At 38.0% G+C, this 27139-nt stretch overlaps 1 protein-coding gene across 1 annotated transcript; it reads right to left on the reverse strand.

Annotated features, from left to right (window-relative positions):
- Positions 1–13218: 13218 nt before the first annotated feature.
- LOC116169918 (NPC intracellular cholesterol transporter 2-like) lies at positions 13219–21834 on the reverse strand. Its single transcript, XM_031486126.1, has 4 exons — positions 21566–21834; positions 14059–14169; positions 13806–14005; positions 13219–13497 (listed from the first exon to the last, which is right to left on the reverse strand). The coding sequence occupies exons 1-4, from the start codon at positions 21645–21647 to the stop codon at positions 13411–13413; spliced, it is 480 nt and encodes a 159-aa protein (XP_031341986.1). The 5' UTR covers positions 21648–21834; the 3' UTR covers positions 13219–13410.
- Positions 21835–27139: the final 5305 nt, after the last annotated feature.

Below are 27139 nucleotides of genomic sequence, written 5' to 3' on the forward strand. Positions count from 1 at the left end.
AATATACAGGGTGATTCCTATAGTACCTGCCACCGTTTGGGAGCGTATAGGGGGTGCCTAGGGGAAGTCTTTTCATATAGGACACTTGGGGTCGGAAATCCAAAATAAGGGCGCCAGAACCAAATTTATCTTCTGGAATTTCACGCCTGTATGTAGGCAACCCAACCGACCGACGTTTCGCGCGGAGCGATGCAGAGCGAGTTAGCGCGAGGAAGCGACATGGGAGGGAAGGAGGGAAAACGACAGTCAAAAGCAATAACGTTTACAAGTGTTCAACGTGGCCACCGTTGTTCTCAATGCACTTCCTACATCTAGCCAACCACTCCCCTCGAACTCGCGTGAAGACTCCTATGTCCTGGCGAACAGCCTCTCCGGCCATGACGACGCGCGCAATTAAGTCCTCTTCGGATTCGACGGGAGTCTCGTAGACGTGCGCTTCCATCACACCCCACAAGTAAAAATCTAATGGGGTGATGTCGGGCGAGCGGGCAGGCCACTCCACCGCACCTCCACGGCCGATCCATCTGTCCGGATAGGTTTGGTCCAAGTGTTCCCTCACCTGCCGCCCGTAGTGAGCAGGGCACCCATCGTGCTGGAACCAGTGGTCCCAGTACAAGTTCACTGGAACATCCATTAAAAGTTCTGGTAGCACCTCGCGCAGGAAAATCAGGTAATTATGGGCATTTAGACGCGGAGGGAGGATGTAAGGCCCCAGTAGGTTGTCCCCCAGGATGCCAGCCCAAACGTTTAAAGAAAACTTGTCCTGGTATCCTCGCGTAAACGTTTCATGAGGATTGTGCTCCGCCCAGTAGTGGCTGTTACGAGGATTGAAGGTCCCCTCTCTTGAGAATCCTTTCTCGTCAGTAACTAGCACGCTCCTCAGAAAGTTCGGATTAGCTTCTTCCTCCTGGACGACTAAGTTGCAGAATTCCAGCCTCCTTTCATGGTCACCCGGCCGTAACTCTTGCACTTTCTTAAACTTATAGGGGTGTAAGTTGTTGTTGTTGGCGATGTTCCACACTGTGTGTTGACTACAACCCACCTGATCTGCTACAAGTCGAGTGCTAGTACGCGGGTTTGCCTCGAAACGTTCCAACACATCCTCCTCTAAGGCATTTACCAACGGGCGATCGCGATCACGGGCGCTAGTGGGCTGCGAAATAGGAGGAGGTCGGTGTAAACAAACAAACTTTTCGAAATGGGTGCTTAAATGACCCAAGTATCGATGTGCATCACGAATCTGTGTGTAAAGTTAAGCCTCCGTCAGCTTACCTGCAATTGCCCTGTCTCGCACAGTCGGAAGTGAACTTCTTGAAAGACCTGTCTGCAGGGTAACTGACGGTTTGGATACCGCTCAGCGTACGCTCGTCGTGCAGCTCGTGCGTTACCATTTGCCAATCCGTACATGAAGTGCATGTCCGCGTATTCCGTGTTAGTAAAACGTGCCATAGTGTTTATCCACTTGATACGCGTCGTTGCAGACGGGATTTCGTGGGTTTAAACAAAATTCTGATCAAGTGTCAGCCACACATCGCCGCCTGAGATCGCTCCGTGTGCACCGCCGGCCGGTTGGGTTGCCTACCTACAGGCGCGAAATTCCAGAAGGTAAATTTGGCTCTGGCACCCTTATTTTAGATTTCCGACCCCAAGTGTCCTATATCAAAATACTCCCCTACGCACCACCTACACGCTCCAAAACGGTGGCAGGTACTATAGGAATCACCCTGTATGTAATGAAAGTTGTAGCTACTATTTATCTGTAAATATTTAGATCTATCAATATCTAGTGTTGGTGAACAGTTGGGAATGTTTGTAGTAATCACAAAACCCCTTTATATACTACTAGTACTACTAGTAGGTTCGTATTCAATTATCTTCATGTGTCGTCGAGCTGCTTATTGTTAGCTGACTGTTGTCAGTAGACCTCGCAGTAGGCCATCCCTGATTGAGCCCGTTGTATAAATTCTACAGCTTTTCTTGTGCAAATGCATTTTTACACACTCACCTTTACAAACTTTTCCAAAATTATCAATTTCCAAATTATCAAGTGCACAGTAAGTCAAAAAGACCATTTCACACAATGTAATAAAACAGGTGGGGTAAAGTAAATTTGAAAAGTAACAGTAAAAATAATAATTTAAATGCGCAAGAGTGCGCGTTTTTAAATTTTACCAAATCAAGGGATGCTATAATTAAATATATGTTTTTAAAATGCTCGATCTGATTGAAAACTGGTAGCTGTTTGCGCAACAAATGAAAGATGCAAGGTTATTCCAACATTATAATATCATTAATGGTATTTATTAGCCATTTATCTAACATCATGTAGGTTCTACTAATTACGTAGGTACCTATGACTCCTATGAGCAAAGTGTTAACCTGAAATCCTTGAAAATACCTGCAATCGTCAATGATTTTAACACAATATGGACCATGATCATCGACTGATGTCAAAGTCAATAAAATTAAACTTTGCCAACAAATAATCGGTGTCAGACGCCATAACTGCATTCACCACAACTTGTTATAATAATTTTATTTACTGTTCTCCGAGTGAAAGTTTCCTCCAGTACTTTTTTATAGCAATACCTAATTGCAGGTAGCTTTGGATCCATATGAAATCACTTAAGGTCATGCATCCTCGTTATTCTGCGATCTTTATTTCTTATAATTTTATATCATGGCATGAATTGAAGACCTCTTAATTTTTTTATTATTACCTATACCTGAATCTCAGTTTTGAACACTCATTTGCGTGCGAAATCGGGAAACATACATGCTTTAAAGGTTGCTAAGTAATGTTACTTCAAATATGACTTATGAAACTGACATCTGGAACTGAAAAAAATCTTCTCAGGTCAATTTCTGCAAATGCAAAAGATTTCTTTGGCTTGTACCTATCCTTTGTTTGCTTTCACAAACGCGTGCCAAATCTGTTCCATTTCTTAATCGCTGCATTGCTTGAAGTTTTGAATGAATGCACCAAAGGATAAAAGATTTAAATACCTTTAACATTGCCTTATGCCAGCATTATCGATACATTTAAGATTTTGTTCGTAAGATGCTTCCTATTCATCCTTGAAAACAAGATATTCTTTATAAAAGGCTTTAATGATTTGGATTTTGCACCTCCCAAGTTTTCCTCTACATCTGCAACAAGTCATTGAATGGACGGTGTGCTATCGTGTTCAACCGAAGTCATTTTATTTACAGAGACGATGATAAGCAAACCTCAAGTGACATTCATCATGGAATTACGAATAAACAACCACTTAATTAAACATGTATTCAAGTACAACGTCAATATGATTTTATTTCCCTTATTTTTAAATTATACTGCAGGTATAATAAAAAAAATACTATAAGAAACATGTGTATAATTGGTCTTTAAAGCACTTACAACGTTTAAAAGCAAACTCGTTGCGCGTGCTTCAAAGACTTGATTACACATTTAACTCATTATGTACTATTATTGTACGGTTTACCACAAAACTTCATTAGAGAAAGTTTTAGATAAAATAAAAAATTAAAATCGTTTAGTTTTGGAAATAGACATTTTCGGGCTGAAGCATTGGCAGCATCAGTTCTAAAACTTTTCCTAATGGGTTAGTACGGAAAACCTTTTCATAAAAAAAAAGTATATTAAGATACAAGTGTATAATCAAGTCTTTAAAGCACGCGCAACGAGTTTAAGGGCACGACGCAAAGCGGAGTGCCTTTAACGTTGCAAGTGCTTTAAAGACTAATTATACACGTGTATCTTATAGTATTTTTTATTATACCTGCAGTATAATTTAAAAATAGGAAATACAATGAAGTCATATTGACGTTATACTCGAATACATGTCTAATTAAGTGGGCTGGGTGTTCGTAATTTCACGATTGCCATGGAAATGTCACTTGACGTTTGCTTACAAAAATCATCGTCTTTGTGAATTAAACGATTTCCGTTGAAAAAGATAATACACCGCCCATTAAATCGATTGTTGTAAAATCTAAACAAACGTTGGTAGGTGTAAAATCCAACTCCAGTAAAGCCTATTATAAAGAATATGAAAAGTTGTTTCAATGGATGAATAGGAAAGTTACTTACGAATACAGTCTTAAATGCGTCGATAATGCTGGCATATATGAAGGAAATGTCAAAGGTATTTAAATCTTCTATATTTTGGTGCATTCATTCAAAACTTTAAAGCAATGCTGCGATTAAAAAGTGGAACAGATTTGGAAGCATACCCTAAATTACGCGCGTTTGTGAAAGCTTCAACCAAAGGATAGGTACAAAAGCCAAAGAAATGTTCTGCATTTACAGAAAGCGACCTAAGAGGATTTTTTATTTCATCCAGATGACAGTTTCAAAAGTCATACTTGAAGTATCGTTACTTAGCAACTTTAAAGCACGTGTGTTTTAAAGGCCCTTTTTCGCACGCATTTGAGTGTTTAAAACGGAGATTGTGATTCAGGTATAATAAAAAAGTTTTTCCTATTTAAAGTGATAAAGGAACATTCGGGACTGTTTCTGGTTAGAATTTTGTAGTTCGGTTAGAGTTATGTATAGTACCTCAAAGTTCGGAAAATTCCCCTTGCGGGTTAGGGCTAGAAACTAATAGTAATAAAACTGATTGCCCTGTAGCGGATTGGAGTTCTGATGAGAGAGTTTTGGTCGTTCTGGAGAGTTCCGTAATCGAAGTTTGAAATAAACCTTCTAATAGTTTCTTTAAATCTGTAGTCAACAGGTATTGAGAGTTTTTATTTAAGAACATTTGAGGTCTCTTTGCATTGACTCTAAGAAATTCAATTTTGATGCTGTGTTCAGCGCCTATATTTTCAAAATTGAGTTTTTATGATTTATGCAACATTTTATAGCGTATAATTTGTTTGAAGGTCACTGTAGTTTTCAATTATACCTTATTTAGTGGCGAATTCTTATTAGTGAATCCTTAAGACGAGTTGGAATGCGCATGTTACATTATCTTTTCGTTTTCTTTTTCCTTGAAAACACTTTTGGTGGTTGGTACGTTAAACGTAGTTGTATTAATAAATGTTGATTTAATCAACTCTTATTACACTTCTGGCGATTAACCGGATTTTGTGTAATTCTCGAGTGAATGTTGGATCGAGTTTAAAGACTAGTTCTCTCATTTTGGAAGATATAAATTGGACTTGTTACCTGTTACCTTGTGCCTTCTGTAGGATATTCGATTTATTTTGAGTTTGAAACAATTTACTTCTAAACGGTTGCCGTATTATTTCCGTTAATTTCTAAAAAAAAACCTCTTAATTGGGGGTAGGTTAAAGCGCCAATGAACACCGGCATTGCCAAAATAGTGTGTGCTTCGGTATACTTTCCGGGAGAGAACGAGGCAGCAGTGCCTCTGCCACCGGAGGTACGGAGGCTGAACAGATACTTCAAGGAGAAGGGGCTGAAACTTGTAGGAACTCTCATCATCATCTCCATTGGAACAGCAAACCGTAGAAGTGGGTGCATTTTAGATTTTCTATTGTTAGAGGAACTAGAGATACTCAATCAGGGCCATGCGCCAACACTTGTAAGCAGAACAGGAAAGAGGTCCTGGGTATTACCTCTTCCTCCTCCTTTCTGGCAGGTAAAATAGTGAGATGGAGGATCTCGGCACAAGACCATAGACAGCTGTGCTAGTGTATACAGGTAGAGAAGCAAACTGAACATTCATGCCGAGATCCTCGTACAACCGATTAGGCTTTGTACGATGAGTTATTGGAAAGCAACATCGCAGAGCTCTGCAAGAGGGTGGTGGATCAAATTGATCTAGAACGACTTGTCATACTACCCATGTTTTCTCCTTTGAGGAGAGTTGTCCCCTGGGTGTGAGTATTTACATCTGCTCGGACAATCAGGCAGTTCTTAAGGCTCTAGCAGCCTTCTCCTTGGTCTTTAAGCTGCTGATGGAATGCTACACAAAACTGAAAGAAATAGACAGGCGTAATCGTCCAATGTTAGTGTGGGTGTCAAGCCATGAAGGGATAACCGGCAACGAGGAGGCTGATCGCCTCGCTAAAACCGGCACCAAACATCTGCCCCTAGACTAGGACAATCCAAGAAACTCATCACCATCAGTTTCCAGGAGACTAAAACCAGCTCGTTGCTAGCACACATCATGTCAACAAAATCGGAGTAGCGTCATGTCATGTCATATCGCCTCTGCTTTGAGGAGGAAGAGAGAGCGGAAGCGATCATCTGCTGGTGTGAAGGTGTCTCCGGACAGAGATCACAAGATCTGGGTGAGGCTGCAATAGCACCTTAGCAGATCAGGGACTTGCCCTACCGAACTGACATGCCCCTTTTTGGGATTAACATCCCTTAGCTAGCTGGTCGTTTATGCGGCGGGTTTTGACAAAAAAACCCTGCCATCTTAACTCATTGTCGGAATTCTTTCTAAGACTATAGAACTCTAAATACAGAGTTTTATAAATAACGGGCTAACTTCACATGACGTGGTATACTACATATTGGGAATATGTCGAGTAGCTGGCCAATAGATTTAAGTAAAAGATAGAAATTGGTGAAAATATGTTTTCTTCAACGGCATAGAAAATCAGTGAAATACGATCCGACCTTATCACCCCGCAACTTCAGAACAGTGTAGTTTGGTCCTTTGCGTTTGACTGCTTTGGATGGCACAAAGGCGACTAATTCAAACCGGAAAATACAAAAGACAAACCTCATTTTCTTGTGAGGTAAATAAGGACGCAAGTGGAATTTGGAAAGTTGCATAGAAGGCGCACTAAATGCTAGAATATTGCTCCTTTATACACGTACAAGGCACTACCGCATTTGTGTTATTACGAATGTGACAACTAAGTAGGCACGTTTCTCTCGTAAAGTTCTTAATCATACATAGTGCCTCAGCACGTTGTTTATCTGTTTCGCATCGTTCTATGCATACAAACAAATGTGATCAACCAATTCATATGAGATGGCAAAGATTGACGAATGTGATTGACCCATACCCGTACAGTTACAATTCCTCCGAACGGCTTTTGACATACTCGCCATTTTTACAGTTCCATAAATGACAACTTTAATTCTCTCTTGAAAATTACTTACAAACTCCTGGACAAGTACCAGTAAATACTAAACAATTAATGCCTGTTCGGCAAATGAATTTAAACTCATTCGCGATCTAGTAGAAGAAGGGTACTGAGATTGGGACATGTGCCCCAGTAGCTGCACTTAATACAGTAAAGAGTAGGTTTCAAGCTATGGTCACAGCAAGAATTTGATAAGTTTTAAGGGGGTGGGGGGGGGGCGAATATTCCAGAAATCTCGATAGATATCGAGGACCGGCGATAGAGAACAAACGTAGACGTGACGAAATCTTTCCGGGAAATATGAAGTGTTTGTTCAAGAACATTCTAGAATATTGGGATGGGTTCGTGATCTTTCAAAAAAGGGGGGCGTTTGCTATATAAGCAAATCGAATTGCGTTTCAGTCAGTTCCAATATCAATGCTGAAGTAATAAATAGTTCGCACTGTTATAAATTGTGTGTGTGAGTGATCAATCATATTTAACTGTTATAAATCAATTAAACCCAATACTGGTATAAATTTATTGTTAATTAATTGTAAATAAGTGTCATTACATTTGCGTTACCGTACCTTGCTTCTGAATAATTGATTGCCGTTTTATTATAATACAACTTTTACGTTTTATTCCATATACGTGCCGTCGAAACGGTTAGCTTTAATCTATTAGTTTACCGGCGGAAGACGCCCTGTAGGCCAGCAGATTTGAGATTAAAATATCATTGCCTGCGGTCACATTAGTTCCACTCCTGCAATTAATAATAAAAGCGAAACCGCGCATAAACCAATAGTAGTAAGTAGTGGTTTCCAAGGAATAACATCAGAAAATATGTTTAAGAACATTCCTTTCAAAAGAAATTGTCCATTACTGTATGACCCTGTGTCATTTTCAGTTCGATAATAAAAACATGCCAAAGATAGAACGAAAATTAAAATTGAAGTAGGACTTCAGATGATAAATGTCATTAAGAAAAGAAAAATTGCAATATGGCACGACAGCAACAAGTAACAAACTGATTTGAGTTAATCAAATTAGCTAATCTTTTGTATAAATTACAATAATTTATGGTTTTAGTCAAGGTTTACCTTGGCAATATAATAACCCTAATGTTTATTGTGTATCTAACACCATCAATTTTAATTATTTTTCCTATTTTGTATACATCCATTCACTAATTTCCACGGTTTACGATAATGTCCATAATGAACTTTAAAAACTTAATGAATTTTCTCAGCAGTACAAATTGACCCATATAATTTTGGCTCATTAAACGATGAGATGTATTCAGTGTTTGTGATTTCGCATCGAACTGCACCAGCCCTAAAGAAACAAGCAGGTTCAACCGGGTCAGTCAAGACAAACAATAATTTCAAAAACCGATATCCACTAATAATCGGCGAATTTGGCAAACATGAATAACAAAATTTTAGAAGGGAACTGGATTTCCTTCTGCCCCTATAATTAGTGTGCAACAGTGTATGATAGGATTAGCTAATACTTTCTTGGACTTTCCTCTGATGTAATACATCTTCTGTAGGTATATACCTGTTGCGATAAGTAGCTTTGTTATAATTATAACCGATTTAAAGTACGTCTTCGTGGACGTCATCATAGGTCATAGGATAATCGAAATTGTACGAGTATTCACGTTACAAGCAAGTGCTTGTTTAACAACAGGTTAGACTGGTAGGTTAAAATGAAGGTTTAATTACACTGATCATAAAAGTAATTTGGGAAATGCACATAATTCCGTCAAAGGATTGAAGTTATACGACTTTTTAGACCAGGAAATTGTGACAGATTTCATTGGACCATTGTGTTTGGGAATCTGTGATGCTTAAAGCGTGATCATCTCTTCGACAAGCGTCCCGGAAAAAAAATTAAATATTTTTGCTAACTTTACATAATTTTGGAGAAAAACTTTCACCGCAATAATAATAATCTCACTTGAAAATTATTTCCGCTTACCTTTAGGACATTTTTGCACTGGTGTTTCTGCCACTATACATCCAATAACCAGGAACAATACAAGACCATGAAATATCGAATGCATTTCTTCTTTTAAAAACTGTATGTCGACCTGGATCTGCCAAGGCGGTGAATAAACTGTGCCGTTAATGTTAAGACCGATACGAGTAACCGGTGATTATCTACTTATTACCAGCTGGTCACTCTCTCTTTAACAACTCGAAACGCACTCGATCTCCACACGTTTAAATCGCTGCTACTTCCGAATAAATATATGCTATTCGCTGTTGGCTGTTATTTTTGTATGTAAGCAATTGCGTAATAGAGGGGCATTGTATAAAAAAAACAGTTTTGAATTATAAACATGTTTAGTTTGGAATTTACAGAACAGTTTCTGTGTATTGAACTGCTTCAAGGTAAATAGTGATCGGAATTTTTACCGGGATCATCTTTGTCAATGTCACGGTGATGCTTTCCCAAAGTTAATTATTGGGTTTTCTAGATATCTAACCAGTTTTTGTTTTAATATTTTGAATGAAAGTGCCATAAAGTAATATGGGAGCAAATTCTTTGTTTCTTTATTGCCAGCACGATTATGGGACCGAAAGAGAAACATTTACTTTATTGCCTTGATACCTCCACGGCGAATTAGTGAGACAAATGGATTAGCCATTTCTCTCTAAGCGGTTATTCATTAAGTTTCTGAATTGATCAATGCAAAAGTAATTTCCTGTCAAAAAATCTAACAGAGGGATAGGTAGGTTGAAAGTTACAGTTTGAACTGAATAAACATACACAAACGAAGATTTTTAGTTGGAGTACTGCACTATACCAGATCAAGCGATACTTGAAGACAGCTAAAATCTTCCCCAGAACATCCAGCGTCGGACATTCGCCCCTTAGATTAATTTTTTATGTTCGGGTTCAAATGAAATACACAATATCTTCCCATTTTACGTGTAGTTGAAAGAATTTTTTTAATATTGCATCCCTATTAATTCTTCTAATTTAATTTTTTTTACTGAGTTTGAGTTTTAGCGAAGGGTGCTCTTGGGAAGACAGTTAATGCGATAAGTCAGGCCCATTTTTTGTCGCCTAGATTGAACAAGGTGATCTACTACTTATGTAGTTGTTACCATGGCCAAGTATCGAAGTCCGTTTGATTTTCATGACATCAAACGAACTCCTCCGCCGATCCGGTTGTCATCAAGGGATTGATTCTGTACAAAGGCAATTATGAGTATAATTAAGCATCAGGGTAAACAATTGGAAAGAGTAGAGATATCTACTAGAGCTCTCCACACGTATCTGTGTGCAACAAATTGAATGGAAAAAATGATATAGGCTTCATAGTGCAACCAATCGCTGCTCTGATTTGTGAAGACTTTGACCCATAATGAAGAGACCAGCCAATAAGAAAATATTGTCATGGAACCTTGTTATGTGTCGAGCTCGAGCAACGGAAAAGAATGTTCCTAAATAGGGAAATTACAGCACCAGTCACAAAAAATACCACAGACGGGCAGAGCAAACTCGCAAAAATGCGGCCAGTCTAGTTAAAGTAGGTACTCAACTTTGGAATATGGGCGGATGTCTTTGAAGCCTTGCTGCATAATGAGGCTAGTTTCGTGCAATTGGGATTTCAAGGGCGATTCTTCAAAGTGAACTAACCAGGGCCGTCGAGAGAGAGAGGGGCCACAACGCTCGGAGGGCTCCGGTCGGCATCATTGTAATACACAATATGATTGATATCCAGGTTTGATTATGTAATATAATCAGTTCTTTATGGTGCTAAATATCAATGACTTAGCGGAAGTGGAACTTATCAACTCCTACCACTCGAATAGGACAACTTTTTTATTTATGAAGATATTTAACTGAAACTTTATATGTAAACACTACGAATATAAGTAAAATTAACAACGTTTCCAAAATGTTGTTTTGCGCATGCGCAATGCCAACTTTCTTATTTATGAACATGAAGGCATTTAAATGAAATTTTTTGCGCGATCGGTCATTTCTGACTATTTACCATGGGTGTTTCCATGACAGTACGTAGAATTTACCAGTTGCTATGATTACGACGACGTCAAAATTACTTACCGATCTAAAAACAGAACAGCAAAAATACTTACCGACGCCTTTTTAAAAATCAACAGTCTTACATTACATTTAATCTTTAATTATTGTTAGGTACATTAAACGTACAATTTGTGCTGTTGTTTCCTATAGCAAGACGCTCATAAAGTCATAAAGGAAGTGCAAAGCTAGTAAACTACATCAGACACATGCACAATTTTATGAAATTATTAATTTCAATTTTGACATTTAAACTGGTTGCCTAGTGATGTACACCATACCACTTCGAACATTTCGATTTATTCTGCTCGTTAATTTCTTAGTGCATAGTTATATTGGTTGGATAATGTTAATTTCGATCGCGCAAAAAATGTTATAAGCACGTCGAACGTTAAGGGTTACCGTTCTCAGACAATAATTGGAGTCGTCGCTTCGCTCCTCCTCCAAACAATTGTCTTCGAACGGTAAAAATCCCTTACCGTTCTCCATACTTAATATACTATTGTACATAGGCATTTGACATAAAGGCAAATCTAACACCAGTTGCAAAATTTGGTTTTGCGCATGCACAATATCAACTTCCTTATTTACTGAAGCATTTAAATCAAATTTAATACAGAGGCGCTTAGAATACAAGCAATTGTAATTGTCATTTATGTTTGCATAATGACATTTTAAACTTGTTTCCTTTCTGTTCCATTAATGGTGGTGGTGGTGGGGGGAGGGGGGATACAGTTTCCTGCATTTGCATTTGTGTGTTTCGTTGCTTTCGTTTCCGCTTAGAGAAATTACTGTGTGTTTTAATTTTATTTGAGCATTCGCCAGTAGCCGGCCGCAGCTTACCCTATAGAATTCCTGGAGCTGCCGTGTACTCCGTTTTAATTTTCCCGACGTACCCGAGATTTATCCGCCAAACCATTCCTCCTACACCAACTTTGACCAGGGGCAAGGTGGCAACATCTCCCGGAAGTACGAGGAACACCTCCACCTCTAACACCTGTATCTAGTACCTACTGGAATTGCTGCAGCAGCATACACTGCGACTCGCCGTAGAGAAATGTACCTACATTCGGGGTACAATCCGTCCGTTACCTAGGATCGAAGCAGATGGCAACAGACAGACATTTTACACTACAAACGGACAGCACAACCGCAGCCAGATGATAGAAACAAGCTGACGATGTGGGCCTTGCGGCTGCAGGAATATTTTTCCGACGTGGTACCACTTATTACAGTAGATAGAGGGCCACCCATGCGAGACAGTCCCATAACAGTGAGGTCCAAGCGCCCGTGTCCGAGACGCGCTTTTGGTTAGGTGTCAACGACGTCGAAATTTGGTGTCTGACCTTCGACCAGTTCGATTCAATTCTGTTTGTCGACGGAAACAGGTCTGATTACCAAAAACAGGTTAGTTAAACAGAAACAGGTCTCTTCATTAAAGTCAGATCTATTCCCTAGAAACAGCTCTCTTCAGTATAAATATGTCCGTTTAACAGAATCAGGTTCGTTTAATAAACAAGCCTGTTTCCGCCATGGGACTGTCTCGCATGGGTGGCCCCCTATCTACTTATTACGTAACCCCTCCAAGCAGCCAGCCGAGGACACCACAGCAAAGGACACTAACTGCCTACTATGCCCTCAACTACAACCAAGCAACAGAACCAACGACTAAACACCTACGATCATCTCTGTACAAATTGCCGAACTAACCAGCCGTTTTTAAAACAGCCAAAAGGACAAATCTATTTCCCAGAGAATATACTATTTAAAGTGTTCTGAGTTCTTCTTTAAACCATTTTGATGCACCTATTTAACTACAATCACCTCATAAGTATGTTGGTTGCCATCTTCTTTAAAAGACTTGGGTCGTAAGAATTACAAAAACAAGTATTTTTTCTAAATAAACCGAAAATCCAAAATGTTTCTTTTGGGAGATGTGTTCAAACATCCCAATCTTAGATTAACGTTTCTTCTTTACTTTTCTCTACGAGGAAGAAGAAAGTATCGGCTTTACCTGCATGGCCTTTCCGATTTAAAAAAAAATTCCTAACAACCTAACTAGCGCAATAAGTAAATTGAACTTGGGAAACTTTAGTCAAGAAATTGAAAACAAATTATATTTTAATTTTACATATTTACAAAAACTTTATCATGTCACCAATAATTTACATTGATTAACATACCTACTACACCCAGCTACAAAAACATTATCTCTAATATCACTTTAATTATAGGATAGTGTTAATGCTAAATTATAATTTAAAACAAAACCATTATCACGAACTCGTGACATACTTAACTCACTATTGACGCAGGAACTTCGAAACACATAACATAGTTTCCATCGTCAGCTTTTAAACCCCAATGGACTCGCAGCTTAATCTGGAACGCAAACAAAAGAATTATCATTAAGTGTTTTTAGGTAACTATTTTTTTTAATTTTTTTGGTGTAATAAGTAATCATGCCAACTGCTCATGTATTCTGTAACCGCGCTTAATTGATCACCGTCGACCATGAAATTAACGTCGGTGTTTATACTTTGGAATCAATTAATCTTTAAATGACACTTTTGCACTATTATGATCAAGCCAACCGTAAATTTCCCACATCGCAAATGATGAGGAACTACAGTTCCCCTCATCAATCGATTAAGTCGATGAAACAACAGTAATTAGAGTCTAATATTTACCAAAGGATAAATTTCCAAAATTTTTATTGGTGATCTGTAGACGTATTCTTGTCCAGCCACCAGCTTGCAACCCGACTTCGTTCTACCATCACTTTCGTAAATGTTATCGCATGCTGGAGTGTTGTCCACCCCAATGAAAGGGAATGGAAGTCCTGCAATGTAGGCGCTCACTTCGTTCGTTAAAGATTTAACGTTGCGATCTGAAAACAATTTCGAAATAAATATAATAAGGTGGCAGTAATGAAGCGTTTACCTGATGTGAATCTGAATTCTATCACTACCAAGCGGCCCTTTTTCAGTCGACAAGAGGATTTCTTGCAGTTTCCAATTTTTGCGGTTAGTTTATAATCTTCAAGGGATTTTCCTAAAATAAGATAATTGTAAAAGTAAGTAAAATATTCTATAAAGTAAAAAGATTTATATTGAACTAAAAGCCAACCCTATAAAGATACTTGTGGAGAATCAGTGCAAAGGGATGATTCGCATCGCTATGCTATTTCTACTATGCAATGCAACGATGCAATCAAAAATGAGTTGTTGTCGAGGCCCTTTTGGAATTTTTGTTGACATGGAACTTCCAAAGGCGATTCGACCGCCACTCATTTTTGATCGCATAACCGCAACCATACTTGCAGTAGTGAAATGTAAGTCATGGGTCATTATGGTTTGTTTAGTCATTGAAAGGAATAAAAATTTGCTTTATCTGACGCATTTTCTGGCTTTGTTTAGAGTAAAACATTTAGACTAAACAATGTGTATTTCCCTATCGGTCTCGTAACAACGGCAAGTTGTATGGATGTCCTTGTAGCCCAAAAATTTTACTCAGGAAGTTCGAGCATATTTTTTAAGTGTTACAATGAAAGACTTAATCCAAATTTGATCAATCTCTTTTCCTTATGGACCCCGTAAATAAAAAAAGTACAGGATGTAAATCCTCGTAGACATTCTCAAATTGTCTGTACTTTAAGTTGCTTTAAAAGAGCCTGAGGGTCCTCGCAAGTATCAATTTTCAGACAACCCCATCATAGTAAAAAAAAAGCTTCCATGCCACCACTTTTAGCATATTCGAATAGACTTGGGGATATCGCCGATACATTTTTGGGGAAGCAACAATAAAACGAGTGTTTTATTCGTAACCATTTTTGTTGCCCATCCAACAATTGCAGTTGGAACTTGAGTTTCACAAAGTGTAGCTTTTTAATCTTCAGTTGCATGGTAACAAACACATTACATTGCTTTGATGCATAGAAACTACATTTTGTGCTCTTCCTATCAGATCTTTGTAATTTTCGCTTATACATAGCGATCAAAAATGAGTGACCGTCTAGTCACTTTTGGAATTTTTGTTTACATGGGAAATCCTACTTAACTTGAACTTTCAAAGGCGACTCGACAGTCACTCATTCTTGATCGCCCGTTATTTCCATTGCCTTGATCATTAGGAGCACATCAAATGCAACGAATCATTTTTATGAAGATAACATGATGCTGATGTTTCTAGTGTAAAACTGAAACAAAGTATTGTCCCTTAGCAATTTTTATTGAAATATGTTCGTATCTTATACCTAGGAGACAATACTTTGTTTCAGTTTTTCAGTAGATATATCATCGTCGCCTTATTTCCATAAAAGTGATTTTTTCTATTTGGTGTCTTTGCTGAGGGGGCGTACACGAATTTGAAAGTGGTACCTATAAGTTAGAGGACCACTATACGAACTTATTTCAATAAACATTTCTAACGTGTTTTTCTCTGTTTGAACATTTTCCTTAACATTCGAAATATACTCTCGTTTATTGAAATTCTGTTTGCTCTCATGTAAATTTAGTCTCATTATGCCTTCTAGGTATCTTCTTTGTAATCCACTAGTTTAAATTAGTTATTCGTGTTGTAGTAGAGTTCTTTTACATTGGTTCTTTGTTATAGATTTCTTATTCCTATAGGTATTAGTGTCGCCGACCGAGGTCGTGCAGTGTTTTCCATGGTATTTCTAATGCTATTCCTTCTCCTTTACTTTTATCTTGCCCACGAAGTTGTATTTCTTTTCCCCTTTAGTGAAGCTTCTGCCGTCGAATTGATTAGATGCAAATTGCTATAGTTATATTCGCTGTAGCTTTCCCGGTATGTCTTTAGCGCTTAATTTTTGAAGACATATCCTTACATCGTTCTTGCCCTTTTCTAAATTATCATCATTCTCACCTTAAATGTTGGGCATTTCCGAACGCCCCGAGCAATTCTCGGGTAAACAAGGCTATTAACCATTGTGATATAATGAATTTGAACCATACAGTTTACAAGTGGGAATTCCCAATTGCAAAACGGCAAAGCTACCAGCGAATATACTATATTTCGCAATACTTTATGCGCAGCGCGATTCACTAACCCTTTTATTTGTTTGTTTGTGTTGTTGTATGTTACAGATTTGCAAAACGCGCCCTTCTGAATTCAGACTGCCGCTATAGTCCAAGACCCAGTAGGAAAGTATACTTTGAACGCCCGGACGATTCTAATCATTCTCATTGGATTCGCCATAAAAAAATGTATTAGAATCGACAACGGTGCCGGCGAAAATCCTGCCGAAAGCAGTTAAAAAAAAATTAAATTCGCCCCTTACTTTTGGAAAATCTACTTTATTGTCCCGGACGTTCAGGAATAGTACTAAAGGGTGCATATGGATGAGTTTTATCGGAAAGTCACGGTGCCGAGGCGCAACTTGCCGCAACCCTTGGCACCGCCACTACAAATGGGGTGGTAAATCGTACTAAACTACCTTTTTCTCCCGGACCAAAATGACCTATATGAAATATGTAGCTTGCGATTATACGAATATAAAAAACCAACGGTGCCGACTCTCAGGATGCCGGAAGTCCTCGGCACCGTCGATGGAATCCGGGCGCGCGCGAACCTCTTGAAATTGCGAAAATTGAAAAATTGCAAGTATTCACGTCACTTAAGTACGTATTCGGTGAAAAAATATAACAGCGTGGATACCGCGAGATCAAATATATTCCACAAAATTTTCTCGACGAGAAAAGATTCTGAGAAACTCGTCAAGAAAATCAGAGGATTTGATACGTGTACCATTTCACCTTGTAGTAAGTGGCTGAAACTTGGTTTAAGACGTTTGAAAATATGTATATTTCAAGGAACCGAGGAGTCCCTAACCACAAGGGGTGGTTAGTGTCAATAGGCTCGCGCGCGCCCGGTTTCCATCGACGGTGCCGAGGACTTCCGGCATCCTGAGAGTCGGCACCGTTGTTTTTAGCGTAACACAACGAAGTTGAGGTAAAGCTTATGTGCTCGTGTTTCCGTCCGTCCGTCCGTCCGTCCGTCCGTTCCATCGAAATCTCGGCCCCTGGGCCACCTAGAGACTTCGGGTTTTCGCTAATTGAAAGCTGTTATGGTCTATATTTGCCCATTTCGATCAGTTTCATTTAACTCCATATTTTGCGTAGACTGCGCAATGCCAACTTTCTTATTTATGGAGATATTTCTTTGAAATTTTAACCACATGCGCTTCTAGTAAAGGCAAACATTTTGCACATAGTAAAAATTATGTGGGCATGCGCAGTGACTGCGCAATGCTAACTTTCTTATTTATGGAGATATTTCTTTGAAATTTTAACCACAGATGCTTCTAGTAAAGGCAATCATTTCGCACATGGTAAAAATTATGTGGACATGCGCAGTGATTGCACAGACTGCTCATAGACAACTTTCGTATGTTTGGTAAGTTTTTTGAAACATTATTTTACTTATTTAACCCCTCTCTTTCTCTGGACGTGAACGTACTTCAATATGCAGATTCGACATTTTGTGTGCTTTCGATGACGATGCATCGTTTCAATACTTTGTGTTACGCGGCAATACCCACGAGTGGGTTTTGGAACATTTTTTTATATTCGTATAATCGCAAGCTACATATTTCATATAGGTCATTTTGGTCCGGGACAAAAAGGTAGTTTAGTACGATTTACCACCCCATTTGTAGTCGCGGTGCCAAGGGTTGCGGCAAGTTGCGCCCCGGCACCGTGACTTTTTCCGATCAAACTCATCCATATGCACCCTTTAGTACTCTTCCTGAACGTCCGGGACAATAAAGTACATTTTCCAAAAATAAGGGGCGAATTTAATTTTTTTTTAATTGCTTTCGGCAGGATTTTCGTCGGCACCGTTGTCGATTCTAATACAACTTTTTATGGCGAATCCAATGAAAATGATTAGAATCGTCCGGGCGTTCAAGGTATACTTTACTACTGAGCTCTTGGACTACTAGGACCAGAGTTCAAAGGTAAATTTTGTTATTTTCGTCGATTCCTTGATTAACATTTGATTGCATATTGGTTTTCGATACAATCGAGTTGTAATTGTTGCATTTGATTGAGATTCATTTAACTAGGTATTATAGCTACGTTGTTTCTGTGGAGGCCTGTTTTGATATTAATATTTTCTCTGACTAGGTGTTGATCTCCCTTTTTACGAAAAATTAATTTAATATTACAGTGACCTATTTGTAATATTTTTGAGATCATTTGATTAAATCATCAATTGTGACATCAATTATTGTTTATGTTCTTTTCCTATCAAATATTTTATTTCCTAGCTTATCAAGATCAGAACAAAGATCTCTTAGTCTGCCTTGTTTCTCCCTTTTGGTAAGTATTCTCCCCGCTCTTTTGATATTTACTGAGGACTAAGTGGCGTCGATCCGGATCTGTGCTATTAATACATTTCCCTTTTGCTTTATCTTTGCTTGTATATAAGGACATCCATATTTACACCGCCCCATCTCTAATTTGACTAAGCTTATCGTGTCTCAAGATAATTTTGTTACATTTTCCCAAAGTAAACGCTAGGGGACAATACATTGTTTCAATTTTACAGTAGAAGCATCATGGTCACGTTATTTCCATAAAAAAGACTTTTTGTATTTGGCGTATTTGCTGAATTTGAAAGTGGTATTAGTTAAGAGGACCACTATACGAGACAAATCTAGAAGAAAAAGAATTGATTACTATTTCAGGAAAAGTTACTGTCGCAAGAAACATTTCTGCCAGAAACAGTTCCCAATCCTAGCAACAAAAATAATTGCTAGAAATAGTTGCTACCATAAAGTACAAAAATTGTGATTTGGGTTATTCAACTCGACATGTGCCCATACAGCAGATTTCTCGTAATTTCTATGTTTCATTGTTTTATCATCAATTGAGATCTTAGTTTGGACGTTTCTGCCATTTTGTATTCGTCGAAAAATTGAGTTGCTGAAATAATTTTTCAAAATAATTTTTGAGAAAAAGGGTGTGAACTCTAGTGTGAACTAATTATCACCAAATAGGAAGGGGATAGTCTGAAAAGTTTTTGAGGGCATTCGGTCTAAAGGAAGGTTTTGCGGTAAAATGTGTAGCCAAAAGAAAATATTTCGCCGGCAAGAGATTAAAGGGGATATTTAAATTTAAGCGCAAAAAAATTATCTCTGCCAGTAAAAGAAGAATAGACGTTAAATTTGTGGGTTTAGTTGTTGAAATAAATAAAGTCGAGGGCGAATTGATCAAATGTGCAGTATTGAAGTTGTTCGGTGGCTACAACGGAGCTATTGTGGTGGTATGTTAAAATAACATTAAAGGTATTGACCTTCTAATTTCGAGTTTATAACGATCTTAAGCATGCGTATCGGAAAAACATCCATAAAAGTAGTCTCCTGTGTGTCTGGAAATTTCTGAATTTATTAATCAATTATTGCGGATACTTTTAGGAAAGCATTATGTGTAATAAAACATAATAAGTTTTGTAATCTCAAAGCTTATTCAATCTCCAAACTGTTATGTGATATAGGTCAGATCTAGTTAGTAAAACAAGTATTCTTTGGTAAAACTTAACTGTCAGATAATGTTAAAAAAAGAGCAACGCTTATACGTCGCGACAAGGGAGGAAACTGCAAAACGTGCAAACAAAAATTAGTTGAATTTTAGTTAGGATAACTATTGCTCTTTTAGTGTAACTACAGTCACGTCAATCATCGCAGGTTGCCGCCCACTGCAAAACTGGTTGCTTGTGAGGTGTACACAAATTATGCTGTTCTATTTCCATCTCTATCTATCCCATGCGAAAAAAAAGATATACCTACGTTTTGCAGTGGTCGGCTACCTGCGCCTGTTTTTATACTAGACGACGTACGTATAGATCCCAGAGTCGCGCTACGTCAACAGCGATGGAATTAATTATACGTATACTCTTTGGGACTTTAGATGTTTTCAATCACTCCACTGGAACCTAGAAGGGCCCTGAAATCGCTAGCCTTCCCAGGTCGGAAAAATACGTTATCAAAATTATATGAAAGTTGGAAATGCCCTTACAAATAATTGAATTTTTGAAACTAGCACTACCTTAAGTTATGAAACATACATTTCACCAAGTCAGAATTCGCTAAACCACTACTACAAGTTATTCAATTACCCACCTGCTACACGACGTGACCTTTAAAATTAACATCAACAGCCAACATCGACAGTAGTTTAGGTAGTCTAAGTATGAAATGGGGGATTTGTTGATTAAGATGAAAGTGATGCTTATATTACTCCTATTATGTTTTACGCTTGTAAAAGAATGGTCTAGAATAGTACGTTATTATTGCCGTGAAAGGATATTATTTTTCGCGGAATGTCACAGGCAAATGAAACGGGAGCGTTCCACGGGATGCCCCCCCCCCCCATTAAACAGAAATTAATGTATGTGAATGATAAAATCCAATCTTCGCTTAAAAAGTTGGCTTAAGAATGTATGATCAAAGACATTACAATTAATTGTAGGTTTATGGAAGTACTTTCGAACTTTTAAAGCACAGAATACATGGCGCACCATATTTGTCATTACTTTAATTATGTTCGGATAACTAAATCATAGGGAGATGACGAAAGATGAGGAAAAAATACACTGTACCTAAAGCGATCAAAAATTTTTAAAAAAATGCGCCACAGTTCGAGTTCTCTCAATAAAGTAGAACTAGGCAATGGTTTTGATTCTAAATTTAACTGGTGGGAACTCACCCATTTGTTTTCTAATAGATCATTAACCATGTGTTGCTATACGAATTAACGCCATGTTAAGATATGATAGACAGTAAGTAAAATCACTGTGACTTTATTGGAATCTTCACTTTCTAACATTTTTGAAAACAATTTTTGTCCGTTGTATACCGTGGCTACACGCTACGGGATGCACAATCCAAATTTAATAGAAAAATAAGAACGTCTTCCAAGTTTTTTGGAAAAGCGCTAAAATGTGACAATGCCAAGGGATCGAGTTTTCTAATCTCGTTTTAGCATCAACTGAAACCACACAATTGAAAAACAATGCTTTTGATATAGATTATTTCATGGAATACTTATGCCACAAAAAACATGCCAATTCAGAACTCTGAATAACCTTGCAGAAAATGTGAGATTTATGTTTATAAGTGACTTTTACACTGTTATAGTACTTTATATTGTGCAAAGGAACATACTTGCATAATTAAAAATAGGTAAATAAACATTTTTTCCATAAGCATATTTTTGCAAAAATGATCGTTTGACTATTGGACTGCTAAGGACGAGACAGCCGTAAGTACACATGCAAAAGTCAAAAGGAAAAATTTGCTTTTACCAAGTCAGCCATTCTTTATTCAAAAGGTCTCACCTCGTCCAACAAAATCACTCACAAAGCTCTTCCGTTGTACCGCATTAGGGTTAAACACTATCTAAAATTAAAAGAAAAGGTATTTTACCTGTTGGACATTTCTCCACGGGCGTAAGCGCATTTACACAAACCACCGTACACAAGAACAGAAAACCGAAGGCAATCTGCATTTCGACTTCAATAGCTGTTTTGCAATATCACTTGAGCAAGAATTTCGAAATGAAATTGCGGACGGTTGCGAGCAATTCTCACGTAACTTGTTTTGCGAATTTGTGCGTTTTTCGGGAAACGGCAGTTCTTTAATAAACGTTTTCCCACCACCCATTATTGAAAATCCTTGGCCATGACTATTATTTCGCACTCAACCTTTGCGTCACCGAAATTAATTTAAATTCGGAAGTTGTTGCTGTGAATTAGTACATGTAGTGCTTACATGAAATTTAATTTCTCGACTGTGTCGTGCACTTGATGCTGGTTTGCTTGACCATTTACAGCGACATGACAAGGTTCCACTTAATATTGTTCATCTCATGCGAATAGCTAATTAAGTTCTTTGCGGAACTGTCTATGTACGGATGTTTAATTGTCCTTCCGAGTAAATTGTATGTATTCGCAGTGCATTGCTAATTGCACGAAATGTATAGCAACATAAAGTTTTATAGCGCAATATCTCAGTTTGTTAGTTATTATAGTCCGGTGCTCACTTAGCAGGGTGTTTTTTTATAGAACACTGTGACAGTTGATTCTCCGAATTTACTTGTTAATGTTAATCATAAATATGCCTGGTTCATAGTGTTTAAACAATTAAAAAGATCCGAACACAAACAGGTCACTCCTGACATAATGCGTAATTGCACTTTGACTTTTGGCATATTTGATAAGATCTTTGGGGAATGAACTTCAAATCTCATTTTTTGGATTTGTTGGTGGGGTTCCAAGGTCAGGGGTTCAGTTCTGTTCAGATATTCTAATCCACGATCCTAGGATTGGTTGGACGCAGTCCTCTGTCCATTTCTATTCTGCGCCAATCTTCTCATTTCTACATAACTGCCCTTGCCTACGTCGCCAACTATTTGGTCTACCTTTCTGAGCTACTTTCTATAGCTAGCTGTGCTAATCCTCCCTATCATTCTATCTCGTCTGCTCTGTACGGTTTTCCACATTTCCCTATCTTGTTGTACTACCTCTAAGCATATCAAATGCTTTTATCCTACTTCTATCTTCCTTGTCTATGGGCCAGGTTTCGCATCCGTATAGAGCTACACTCCATTTACAGGGTGTCAATTTTAAAACTTGCAGTCGGCCATGAGTGTTTAAATCTGTGCCCATATTTTCCAAACTAAAGAAGATATTGAAAATCGCGCAAAACCGTTTCGGGGGTATCGAGGGGAAACCAGAATGACGTTATGGGTGACAACCCCCCCCCCAGCCCCCCTCTTCAAAAATCCTAAATGGCAACCCCATACTTGTGACACATCGTTGGAAAGCTACTGAAAAATGCTTTCCAGTGGTACCAATAAAGTCGATATTCATTAAAACAATTTAACAAAAAATTAATAATTAACAAAAAGAAATAAAAATTAAGCCATGCCTATGTTCAAGATTTGGTCGCTAAATTCGAAGAAACGTGATCTATTATCAATAAAAAAAGAAAGCAACCAAGATTGCTTAATGAAACAGCTCAGGTAGAAGTTCTTGGCCAATTTGCCATAAATCCCTCAATGTCAACATTTAGTTTTTTTTGTTCGTTATTAAATTTTTGTTAAATTGTCTTTAATGAATATTGACTTTATTGGTACCACTGGAAAGCATTTTTCAGTAGCTTTCCAACGATGTGTCACAAGTATGGGGTTGCCATTTAGAATTTTTGAAGAGGGGGGCTGGGGGATTAAGGGGCGTGGAGATTTGTCACTTATAACGTCATTCTGGTTCCCCCTCGATACCCCCGAAACGGTTTTCCGCGATTTTCAATACCTTCTTTAGTTTGAAAAATATGGCCGACTGCAAGTTTTAAAATTGACACCCCGTATACGTTTTTAGCAGCATTCTCCTAATTCCTATATATTTATCGCAAAACTGGTCCCGCTTTTCCTCAAATGCTTTTTTAGCCTGCCTATCCTAGATTTTATATCTTCCTTACTATATACGATTATCTTGTGTAACCTTACTACCTAAATAACATAATTACTTTACATGTATCGTTCCCTATTCGAATCTTTATCTTTTTCCTATGCTTTCTTTTCACGTATTTCATTACTTTTGTTTTTTCCTTGTTGATTTTCATACTACATATAGTCTCTAGATAGTATTTCCTCCACCCCGCATAATCCTGTTTCTAGATCCCTATTCCGTTCTGCTAGAATAGAACTATGTCATCCGCCAAAGCCGGACTGGGCCATCGGGCGATTGGACCGGTGCTAGATCGAGACCCGGGGCCGCGGTCTTGAACCTCAGGAAACCAACCGTGTCAGATCTGGGAAGCAGGGCGGTAGATTCCCAGAAGGGCAGCTCAGTCGGAACGTTTGGGTTGTGAGTTTTGTTGAAATTCGGGAATTCACTTTGTACCTACCGATTGTCCAATTAGAAGGCGGGTAAATTCTCTATTTAGCCATCTAATAAAGTACCGAGTCATTTTTAATTTTAGAACTTCTTTATTTCTGATTTGATTTATTTTACTCACTTAAGGTTAAGGTTCTCTTATAATGGTAGGCCTGGTGAGGCCCAAAACGAGGAAAAAGAGAAAAAATGAAACATAATTAATTTTAATTTTTTGTACAGAATCTTAAATAAATAACTTATTAAAGAAATATTACAAGATTAATAATATTAACAATTTTGTTGAAATATATTAATAATTTCCAAATAATAATGTAAAATATACACTTTGGCACATATTACTTATTGTGTTCCATGTGAAATTTATTTTTTGTATTTATTTATTATCCCTTTCTTGTTATGGGCCCTCTACAGGCTTTCGCCCAATTACAGAGTGGCCCGCATAATGCTTTTTAGAGGTGCCCCTGCAGAAGGTCTTAAGTTGTTCTATACTACTCCGGTATTTACCTTACGAACTGCAGGAAAACCTAACTCGGACCTAACTCAGAATGCTCGAAACTGATCTAAGGAAATTTCCATCTTTGCCACAGATTCACCTCAACTCAGGTTCGAACACCCGCCCTCTCGGCTGTGTAGCCCAACTTTCAATGATTTAAATGATACACGCCCTAATGAAATACTCAACATACGCTTGCCTCCAACCCAAACCGGTAACATCGATTATACAGGCTGATTCAAATTCGTGGCCCACAATGGGGATCTCGGGAAGAGAGGAGATAGGTAGATAGTTTAAACTTGGCAAAGTTGCGCATTTTTTCATTCGACCTGGGGCGAGCCGCAGTCACGTTGCGATCGCGGTCCGGGTATTTCTATTTAAGGAAGAAATATTTTTCTGCCAGACTTTTTTGGGGCACCCTGTATACCTACAAAATATGCGCAATCAAAAAACAAAATGGACGGGTCAGAGCGTATTCCCGAACACGCCTGACGCCTCCATTTCATTTTTAGCGTAAATCAGACCTTCCAAGCACATTCATTTCATCAAACTGTGAATGTAAACTCCTGCAAACAGACCAAGTTCGAACGTGGAAGTAGGCACCGCGCTAAGTTTGCTGCGTTCCCGGTGCGGAGCGAAGAGTTTTAATATAACGAAGTTGCGGTAACGCTTATATGCTCAATCTGTCAGTCTGTCTGTGTGTCGTCTGTCTGTATGTGTGTCGTCTGTCTGTCTGTTCCTTCGAGATCAACATTACTACCGACTTCAAGTCGATACCTGGAGATGTACCTATTTGTTCCGGAATCGTAACTGCAAATATACTGGGTGTCAATTTTAAAACTTGCAGTTGGCCATATTTTCTAAACTAAAGAAGATATTGAAAATCGCACAAAACCGTTTCGGGGTCATCGAGGGGGAACCAGAATGACGTTATGAGTGACAACCCCCCTAACCCCCCAGCCCCCCTCTTCAAAAATCCTAAATGGCAACCCCATACTTGTGACACATCGTTGGAAAGCTACTGAAAAATGCTTTCCAGTGGTACCTATAAAGTCAATATTCATTAAGACAATTTAACAAAAATTTAATAATTAACAAAAAAAAACTAAATGTTGACATTGAGGGATTTATGGCAAATTGGCTGTACTGTAAATCAGAACGAAAGCAACCAAGATAATAACAAAGATAGCCATACTTAATTTAAGACACCCTGTATAGAATTGGTTTACGAACAATAGGTATTTCAGTGGTAATTCTTTATATTAAAATATTTTCTCCCCTAATTATTGTCTAGCAGTTGTAAATAATTTTGTAGATTGTAAAATTGTGCGTCTACTCATGTACCCATTTGTTTTTTTTTGTTGTGGGAAATCCGAGAAATTAAGGAAATTATAAATTAGCATTTTAGTAAAAATCACTCGTGCCGTGAAATTAGTGAAACACAAAATTTGGTTTTATCGCAAATACTAAATTCTAATTTATTTATTTTTTTTCGGTTTGTCGAATTGACAAATAATGTAGACATGAGCAAACGCAGAATTTTTCAAGCTACAATAAACCGATTTACAACTTTGTCTTAAATTAATTAATGGCGAAAATATTTCGATATAAAGACCGCAGAGCATTGAAATTCCTATGGTGCGTAAACCTTTTTTACACCCTGTATATGATCGTCTTGACCGCTTAAAATCGGCATAGTGATGACGCTGGATCCGTCGAAACTGATCGCTATAGAAATAAATCAAATCAATTCTAATTTTAACTAGAAATGTATAAAACAGAGTATTTCCTCAAAATATTTGCTCTTTCACTTGTTTACCGCAGAATATAAAAATAACACTCTTGTACATACATTGACTCTGATTCATAAGTTTCGCAAAGAGGCAACGAATTCCCACCATTGTGGCACATTAAAATAAATACCATCAACAATCAACATTACACTACACTTTTCCAGGAAATAGTAGCTTTACATTTATTTCAACGCGTATTTGCAAAATGTTGGAGGTTAAATGGGCATGTTTGTGCCAATATCGACTGTGATGGGGCGCTCCGTTATTTTTTCAACACTTTAGACAGCATAGCCATAGATAGTTATGATAATGATGTTTTATTGAGTTGAGTGGTTTCTGCCCATTCGATAAAGTGAGTACCTATTGTGGAAAGGAACAGCTATCAATTCCCTATGACGTAGGATTAAACTATGCACGTCAGTTTTAAATCTGGGGTTCAAACGAATAATATAAGCCTTGAAGCTATCAGGTAGCGAAATCATTTTCTCTATTATTGCGCATTTAGGCAGAACCGAGGTCAGACTATATGATGACGAATGACGAAATTATCAACTGAATGCACACATAGGTATTCTAATCAACAAACAATAGATAAATACCCACTACATCAGGTAGATAAGTTATAGGCTTATTTTTTTCACCTGTATCTTGCCTCACCCCTCTTGCGCAACTACTAACCATAGCTCAAGATTTGAAAGCTATTGAAGCAAAAGAAAACACCCAGTCCATGAAAGCTTTCAGAATCGAAAAGTGACCTTTTATTCCTGGGAGAGTTTTGCGGATACTGTGTACTAGACTTCACCCAAGAAAATAATGA

The sequence above is a fragment of the Photinus pyralis genome, unplaced genomic scaffold, assembly GCF_008802855.1.
Source record: "Photinus pyralis isolate 1611_PpyrPB1 unplaced genomic scaffold, Ppyr1.3 Ppyr1.4_LG4, whole genome shotgun sequence".
In the NCBI taxonomy this organism is placed as follows: domain Eukaryota; kingdom Metazoa; phylum Arthropoda; class Insecta; order Coleoptera; family Lampyridae; genus Photinus; species Photinus pyralis.

Bases quoted from the DNA above. Each gene is read 5' to 3' on its own strand.
- LOC116169918 (XM_031486126.1), bottom strand. From the start codon at position 21,647: ATGCAGATTGCCTTCGGTTTTCTGTTCTTGTGTACGGTGGTTTGTGTA. The intron at 14,170-21,565 runs GTAAAATACCTT...ATCTTATTTTAG, and splicing joins CGTGGAGAAATGTCCAACAG to GAAAATCCCTTGAAGATTAT. The intron at 13,498-13,805 runs GTAAATATTAGA...TTTGCGTTCCAG, and splicing joins TTTTGGAAATTTATCCTTTG to ATTAAGCTGCGAGTCCATTG.